The sequence below is a fragment of the Silene latifolia genome, chromosome 8 (genome assembly GCF_048544455.1).
Source record: "Silene latifolia isolate original U9 population chromosome 8, ASM4854445v1, whole genome shotgun sequence".
Classification (NCBI taxonomy): Eukaryota; Viridiplantae; Streptophyta; class Magnoliopsida; order Caryophyllales; family Caryophyllaceae; genus Silene; species Silene latifolia.
The window spans coordinates 37,999,507-38,008,650 of NC_133533.1; the positions used below are offsets into that span (position 1 = coordinate 37,999,507).

Below are 9,144 nucleotides of genomic sequence, written 5' to 3' on the forward strand. Positions count from 1 at the left end.
TCATCCAAAATGGTTAAAAAAATATTTCGCACCACAGGATGAAGCAAGACGATATGGTCCCCAAAGATCACAATGGATTAACTCAAAAAAATCCGATGCACGCTTATAATTTAAATCAAAACTGTCCCGATGTTGTTTAGCCAAATGACATGCATCACAAATAGTATCTTTATTGGAAATTAAACTATTAAAAGAGGGAATAGTCTTGACCACTTTATGTGACGGATGTCCAAGTCGCTTGTGCCATAACTCAAAAGTCTCCTTGCCTGACACCGAATTAACAGCCAGTGGTGTCTCCCCCGCTTGAATCCAAAATAGTCCGTCCCTTAGCTCACCTGCTCCAATCGTCTTCCTCGAGGAAGGGTCCTGAATAAGACAAGAGTCTTTAGCAAACATAAAAGACAAATGGGAATGTACAATTAATTGGGATACAGACATTAAATTGCACGTGAGATTCGGGACAAATAAAACGCTGTGAAGGACGAGAGACTCATTAATATAAACGGAGCCCATAACCGTAGACTCGACTTGTTGGCCATTAGGAAGCCCAACTGTTCTACCCGGAATCTGCGTTTGATTCATCAGAAAAGACAAAGTACCAGTAACATGATTTGAGGCCCCCGTATCAATTATCCAATTATACATACCGCTAAGACGATCCGAGGAAAGAAGAGAATGAGCAGATGCGGAAGTCAGGACTGCATTCGCGTGAACAGAGGCAGCAGGGGTATTGGAACCCGTTGTAGCAGACGAACCCGAACCCCCATCATTAGAGGAATTCGAGCCACGAGCCTGCCGAGTACGATAGCGCTTGTAATCAGCAAGAGTGCGAGGCCTATCGCCCCACCAATCAGGGAAACGCATGGATTTGAAGAAGCATTTTGAAGCCTCATGCCCGCGTGTTTCACAGAAAGAGCAGAACAGAGTATTGCGTTGAGCACGCTCCTTGTCTCGTAAAGCGCGCCAATCACTGTTAGCAGGGGGAGTAGCAAAGATGGCGACTTCAGACACATCGGGTAGTGTCTCAAGTCGTAGTCGCTCTTCTTGTAGAACAAGATTATATGCGCGACTAAGGGCAGGCAAGGGGTCCAATTGAAATTAAGAGGATCGGATATTACCGTAAAGAGTTCGATAGAGACCCATAAAGAACTGATGCAAGCGTTCATTATCTTGGCGTTGAAGAGCAGCCGTGCCAATGTTGCACTCACACTTACCACAACGACAAGCAAGCGGCGGTTCGTGTTTGGCAATCGAATCCCAGAGCGTCTTCAACTTTCCAAAGTACGTAGTGACATCCATTCCCTTCGTTTGAACACATTGATGCAATTGAGTTTTGAGATTATGTATCATCGTCCCATCGACAACGGCATATTGTGACTTAATTTCAGACCACAATACAGAGGCGTCATCGGGATAGGAGATGTTGTCGAGCAAAGCAGGATCGATTGTATTTCGAATCCATTGGATTAAAGTGCAATTAACCACAACCCAGTTGTCGAGTTCGAATGCATCGGTGGGTTTTTTGATGGTACCATCGACGAATCCGAACTTGCGACGAGCTTTTAAAGAAAAGGTCATGGAACGTTGCCAAGCGTCGTAATTGTCACGACGAAGAATGATATTGGAAATTTTTGCACTCAGAACGTCATGTGAACCGAGGTAATAAGGATTAAGAGGATCGGTTTTTGGTGTGGAGGTTTCGGCATCACCAGTCATGGTGGCGGAGCGTAGGATCTTCGTGATGAAAAATTAGAGTAAATTTTTTGTGAGAAAGGAAATCCCTGATACCATTTTGTGTAGTGTTTACCTACAAATGTCTCCGGAATTGCCTACTTTGGTTTGTCTTTTATTATTTGCAGGTATGAACCGGAAAGGAGCATAATCAAGCCTAAAACATGCCCCTATGCATTTATTTAGGAGATGAGTTAAGTCGGAGCTTGGAAACTACTAATTGTGATGCGCAAAGAAGTAAGATAGCTAGGCGAGCGAAGGAAGAACTTCAAATTACTAGTGCCTACTTTGAAGAGCCATATCTCGATTTCTACAACTGATTTTCAGGTGATTCCAATTGTAGATGAAATCTTGTTCTCTTAGCTTTCCAACGTCACCGGAAACGCCCTGTTTGCCGAAGTAACGAAGAAATGACAGCCGTTTGAAGTTCAGTGCGCGAAGCAGGAACTATGCGCTGGAAACTACTCGATTGAGTAGATACTGTTCGATCGAGAGGTTTAAAGTCCTCGATCGAATAGCCTATTTTAGATAGTGTTCGATCGAGTAGTTTTTCTACTCGATCGAGAGGTTGTGCTATAAATTACTCGATAGAGAGGTTTTAAACCACTCGATCGAGTACTTTTCTATGGGCCGCAAAGTTTTAATGTCGTTTAGGTTAATAATTATCTTTCCTATAAATAGGAAAGACATAATTAGGTTTAGGACTCTCTCTTTTCTCTCTTCTTTTCTCCTTTTCTTCTCCCTTTTCTCGGGTGGAATGTTGTTTTGCTCTTCTTTGACCGGATCTTAACTTTTGTAATTTCTTTACTCCCTTTATTTAATTTAATTCCCTTTACATATTTTTATATGATGTTTGTTCTTTTCTCCTTCGTTATTGCTTTACCTATGTTTATGCGTAGCTAATCTCCCTTGCTAAGACATAGGGGAGCCATGATCTTAAGGAATTTGTGAATTAAGTGATTAGGTTTAATGCGAAATTGATCTATGTTGTTAATCGCTACATTTAACTGTTCTTGTCTAATTGAGTCGACGCAATTAGTTAATAAATCACAGTACACCTTGACCTAGATCGGAAGATTAGAAAGGGTAAAACCTGTAGCGAACACTAGAGCACTTTAGTGAGGGCAAAAGCTAAGCTAATAGTGTTTTAGGGTGAATTGAGACTGAAAGGAGATATTCATTGCTCCGTAGATTAAACTTGCATTGACCCGAGACCTTAGATTACGTTACTTGAGAATCATGGTGAACCGATTGTCTTAGCTGCTTTCTCTCTACTTGCTTACTTTCTACTCATTTATTCTCTTTCTCTCCTTTGACCTTATTAGTTTAGTTAAAACACTCAAACCCCCAAATTGTGACCGTAGACAGATCAAATTGACAAGTAGATGGTGACCGCCTCCCTGTGGAGATCGACCCTACTTACCGCTGACTTCTGTTAGTGTATCTAGGCTTTATTTTTGGTACCTGACGACAGTATCAAATTTTGGCGCCGTTGCCGGGGAGACAACTATTTTATTTGCTTGTTTATTTTTGTTTGTCTTTAGCCTCAAGGAATTTATTCCTTGAGGCAGTTCTCATCTTTTTATCTAGTGTTGTTTTGATAGGCCCTACAGGTCCTACCTAGACAGTTCTAGGTAAAAGATCATCAAAGGAAAGGCTTGAGTACCTTTGATCTTCCACCTATGTTCCATCCTATGGCGCACAGTGGTTACTTGTGAGAGATGTGGTGTCATGGGGGCACAATGTCATTTATCATCTCTGCTAGCGGGAAACGACCGTGTCAAAATTTGGCGCGACGAAGTCTATGCGTTTAGGCAGCGTAGACAAGCTAGTCCTTCCATTACATATGTGCCGCCACATCCGCTTCAGCAACGAGGCTATCAGAAGCCTCCATTTATCTGGCCCCCGCAACAACAAACCCTTCCTCTCGTTGAAGAGAAAGAGGAGATTGCTGAATTGAAATCTTTGGTGAAGGCATTATTTGCACTTCTAGTGCAAGAATCAGATAAAGCTAGGGAAGTTCGTGTCAAGCTATTTGAATCTCATATAGCTCAATTAGCTACCGAGATGGACTATAGGCATTCAGAGGAGGTACTTGATATTTGTACCAAGAGCCGTCCTCCCTATGAAGGACCTGAGCTGTCTATTGATGATGAAGATCTGTACAACTCGGAAATTGAAGAGAACGAAGCATTTCTCAAGCACTTCACCACAGCTCAGCATAAAACACTCGATCGAACAACCCATCATGTTCGATCGAGTGAATTCTATATGGAGGAATTCGATCGAGTAGAACTAACCACTCGATCGAAAGGTTTGTATGAGGAAGACCTCGATCGAACACCCCACACTATTCGATCGAGTACTACTGATGAAGAATCTCCTCGATCGAGCAATATGCATTCTCGATCGAGTGATATGGCCATGGAGAGAAATGAAACGTCATCTTGGTTTGTTTTGGATGACAATTTTGATGAAGACAATGGTTATGGTGAATCCCCCATTTAGAAAGCAGAGTTGGACACTCTTGAAGCTGCGATATATGGGATAGAGCCCACAAAGGAGGGGAATGAGGAGACAAGTGAGTCGGTGATTGTTCCTAGCACGGAGCAGGTAATGTACTCTTTTGTCAATGATTCCGACGTTAGGAGCGACCGACCTGAGGTAATTAAATATGATTTCATGATTATTTCTATGACTAAAAGTAAATTATCTCTTATGATTTATGCCTTTTATTCAGATGCTCTACCCCTTCCCAGTTCGACAAATAATTTGATAATGTTTCACCGTATCTGTCATCGGAAATTCGTTAGGCTGAGATGGTATCTTCTATTGCTTTCATATGCTCTTTCTTTATTATGGTGCCACTTACAGTTTTGCGTAGCACATGCGCAGTTATTTGATCGGCTGCTGCGTGCTTTGAGCTGTTTTGACTAGGTTAAATTATAGTGGCTAAAGAAAGAAAAGAAGGTCGAGCTGGGACCTGTCTGAAACTAGCGCTGTCCGGAAGGCAACCCGGAGTTTTAATTTTTAGTTGATTTACATTTCAGTTTTGTGTGTGTAATAATTGGTTTTTAAACCATAGACTCTGCGGAACAATTTAGACTTGGTCTTTTGTCGTATTTGTGGTTGTATTTGCGTCTTTGCAGGTGTCATACTGTCGCCCATGAGTACGCACATTAGAGAGCTCTTGATCGAGTACCATTTTACTCGATCGAGTGTTTACCTCCATCGATCGAACGCTTTTCCTTCTCGATCGAGCATCCACATATAATGACCCTTTGATCGAGGCCTTCTGTTTCCTCGATCGAGCACTGTTGCAGCCCATTTTACTCGATCGAGTCCTTTCCCTCTCGATCGAGTAGATTCATTCTAATTAGCTTCTTGTGACGCTGTTTTGCAGCTGTTTGTGACCTCCCACGTTGCTGGCTGGTTTGGAGAGGTCCCTACTTCACGTATTTTTGTGAGTTTTCCGTATCTTCACTCTCCTCTTTTCTAGTTTGCATTTCCTTTCCCTGTTTTTGAGTACAATGAGGGCATTGTACGGTTTGGTTTGGGGAGGTTATTCATCCATATCTGTGTCTGCATGTTGTTTTTATTGCATTTCTGTTATCACATTTATTTTTTGTATGCATTATCGTTTATTTTCTGTATGCATTGTTGTTTATTTTTAATAAAAATGAAAAATCTCATAAAAATTAGAAAATTCAAAAAATTCAAAAAAATTTCACGTTTATTTTAGCATATAGGTTGAGTCGGAACGGTAGATTTCTATGATGATATTGCACTGCAATTGTCTTTTTGCTTAAGCCTTGCATCGACTATTATTCTTTTTAGCATTGTCTTTTTGCATGTCCACGAGTTTATGCTAAAATTTAGCTGAACGAATAGACTTGACCTGCAAATTTTGGCAAGCTACTTATAATTTCTAAGATTAAGAGCCGTATAAATTGGTGTCATTTGTGACCAGTTTTATGTAGGACTGAGAGTAGTACTCCTTGCATATCATGTATCATTAATTTGCACGTATATGAAATTCAATTTCTTTTTGCCTACATGCATTCGGGTTAGTGGTTGGTGGCATATGCAGGGAGATGCTTACATTCCCCAGCTTTCTTTCATTTTTACCATTTAACTCCACATTTAGCCAAATTTGCCTATTGACCCTTGACTACATCCATATTTAGTCTGCCTTGTCAAGCTAGTTTAGATTGTTTTGTGGTATATTGTTTATTGTGCCAAGTTTGGCTTGTATCTGATGATTTGGAGTTGGTAATTTATGAAGAAAAGGAGGATGAGAAAAGAAAATTGAAAAAAAAAAGAATTGGAAAAAATGAAAAAAAAAACGTGAAGAAAAGAAAGCTGAGAAAAAATGAAAAAAAGGATTCGATTGTTTACGGTTTCTGCTCCTATGCTTATTTATATCTATTGAGGAGTATGTTCAGTTTGGTTTGGTGAGCTTTGGTGTCAAATGAAAGGCACATGTGCTTAATTCTATAATTGAGTAAGAATCGAATGTTGTTATTTGGTTCTGTTTAGGTACTAGCTTGGCCGCCTATACCTCCACATTCCCATAAATGTTTTTCCTTTTCTTACCCATTGCCTCACTTTACCATACTTTTGTAAGCCCTCAGCTGTGACAGGACCTTGTTGGTTGGAATGTGTGTACGGTAGTTAGAATTGTCTATCATATTAGTTGCATGCATGTTTATTTGGGTCGCAGTTTAGGTGAGCGACTATTTTCTTTCTCTATTACATTTAATTGCTTACCCTTTGCTTCATGAGAGAAGAGTGACCCGTGAGAGTCCATTATCAAAGGTCTTGCAAGGTCGACAGTTCAGCTCTATTATAAACATCTTATAACCCGTTTGCATTTGACTGTTTTGCTATAAGTATTAGTTTGCTGCATTAAATTGGTTTAGGTGGACGATTTGTAGCTAGCTCTGAGCTTTCTTTTCTGTTCCATTAGTTTGCATATAGTTTGCTTGGGGACAAGCAAAGGTTTGGTTTGGGGAGATTTGATGCGTGTATTTTATATAGGTATTTTGTACTTTATTTGCACACATTTCTATGCATTTTGTGTAGTGTTTACCTAAAAATGTCTCCGGAATTGGCTACTTTAGTTTGTCTTGTATTATTTGCAGGTATGAATCGGAAAGGAACATAATCACGCCTAAAACATGCCCCTATGCATTTATTTAGGAGATGAGTTGAGTCGTAGCTTGGAAACGGCTAATTGTGATGCGCAAAGAAGTAAGATAGCTAGGCGAGCGAAGGAAGAACTTCAAATTACCAGTGCCTACTTTGAAGAGCCATATCTCGATTTATAATTTTAGATGAAATCTTGTCCTCTTAGCTTTCCAACGCCACCGGAAACGCCCTGTTTGCCCAAGTAACGAAGAAATGACAGCCGTTTGAAGTTCAGTGCGCGAAGCAGGAACTATGCGCTGGAAACTACTCGATCGAGTAGATACTGTTCGATCGAGAGGTTTAAAGTCCTCGATCGAATAGCCTATTTTAGATAGTGTTCGATCGAGTAGTTTTTCTACTCGATCGAGAGGTTTTGCTATAAATTACTCGATAGAGAGGTTTTAAACCACTCGATCGAGTACTTTTCTATGGGCCGCAAAGTTTTAATGTCGTTTAGGCTAATAATTATCTTTCCTATAAATAGGAAAGACATAATTAGGTTTAGGACTCTCTCTTTTCTCTCTTCTTTTCTCCTTTTCTACTCCCTTTTCTCGGATAGAATGTTGTTTTGCTCTTCTTTGACTGGATCTTAACTTTTGTAATTTCTTTACTCCCTTTATTTAATTTAATTCCCTTTACATATTTTTATATGATGTTTGTTCTTTTCTCCTTCGTTATTGCTTTACCTATGTTTATGCGTAGCTAATCTCCCTTTCTAAGACATAGGGGAGCCATGATCTTAAGGAATTTGTGAATTAAGTGATTAGGTTTAATGCGAAATTGATCTATGTTGTTAATCGCTACATTTAACTGTTCTTGTCTAATTGAGTCGACGCAATTAATTAATAAATCACGGTACACCTTGACCTAGATCGGAAGATTGGAAAGGGTAACACCTGTAGCGAACACTAGAGCACTTTAGTGAGGGCGGAAGTTAAGCTAATAGTGTTTTAGGGCGAATTGAGACCGGAAGGAGATATTCATTGCTCCGTAGATTAAACTTGCATTGACCCGAGACCTTAGATTACGTTACTTGAGAATCATGGTGAACCGATTGTCTTAGCTGATTTCTCTCTACTTGCTTACTTTCTACTCATTTATTCTCTTTCTCTCCTTTGACCTTAATAGTTTAGTTAAAACACACAAACCCCCAAATTGTGACCGTAGACAGATCAAATTGACAAGTAGATAGTGACCGCCTCCCTGTGGAGATCGACCCTACTTATCGCTGACTTATGTTAGTGTATCTAGGCTTTATTTTTGGTACCTGACGACAGTATCAATATTCACCACACCTACATTATTTTTCAAAGTGGGACATATAACATACTAAAAAGTACATATCTTTTATAACAAATTTTTTTGGGTTAATACCTAAGTTTCAAAGATGCCTCTTATTTATATTTATAGATTCACCCTACCGTATACTATTCTTTCGATGTGAGATACATAATTTAATTATTTAGATGTAGTATGTTCATCATGCCTACATTATTTTTCAATGTGAAAGATATAACATACCAAGAATTAGATGTCTACTATTGTATACATATTATTTTTCTTTGAAAGTAAAACCACTTAGTCTCGATCATTAGATATGGATCTCTACATCGTACATATAACGACTCATTAACGCTCTATTATTGCATTCAGAAGACAACCATTAGTAAACTCTTTAGTTTTGTACTGTGTTAGGAGACTACAATTAGTAACCTTTAGTTTTATATTTTTTGATTTTCTTGTTCATGTTCTTAACTCTTTCCCGGGTAGTTCCCAACGATTTCCACTTTATTTTTTATATCATATCATAGATAATGGTAGAAAATCTTAAAAGCTCTTTAAAACAATATTTATGAGACTCAAAAAATTTTGGGTGGATAATAAGTTAAATATGCCTCATATTTATAATCATAGGATCATATCACCTTATATTAATCTTTCGATTTGGGACAATTCTACTATTTATATGTAGTATATTCACCACACCTACGTTATTTTCCAATGCGGGACAAAACATACTAAAAATTATATTATTTTTTACCACGAAGCTAATTATATTATTTTAATATGTGCAAATAATATGAAATTTATACTCTAATGATAGCATTTTTTTTACCACGAAGCTAATTATATTATTTTAATAATTTTTTTAACGATACTGTTTTGCCAAGTGAAATGTAAAAGTTTGATATAAAAATTGGAAATATAACTTGAATATAATTT

At 38.7% G+C, this 9,144-nt stretch overlaps 1 protein-coding gene across 1 annotated transcript; it reads right to left on the reverse strand.

Annotated features, from left to right (window-relative positions):
- On the reverse strand, window positions 1-1,716 carry LOC141595061 (uncharacterized). The gene is made up of 3 exons (XM_074415033.1): window positions 1,119-1,716; window positions 517-1,001; window positions 1-366 (listed from the first exon to the last, which is right to left on the reverse strand). The coding sequence occupies exons 1-3, from the start codon at window positions 1,714-1,716 to the stop codon at window positions 1-3; spliced, it is 1,449 nt and encodes a 482-aa protein (XP_074271134.1).
- Between the last annotated feature and the right edge of the window lie 7,428 nt (window positions 1,717-9,144).

Coding starts and splice junctions, on each gene's coding strand:
- LOC141595061 (XM_074415033.1), bottom strand. CDS start 1,716: ATGACTGGTGATGCCGAAACCTCCACACCAAAAACCGATCCTCTTAAT. Junction 1,002..1,118: donor TCTCTATCGAACTCTTTACG/GTAATATCCGAT, acceptor ATGTGTCTGAAG/TCGCCATCTTTGCTACTCCC. Junction 367..516: donor GCCAACAAGTCGAGTCTACG/GTTATGGGCTCC, acceptor TGTCTTATTCAG/GACCCTTCCTCGAGGAAGAC.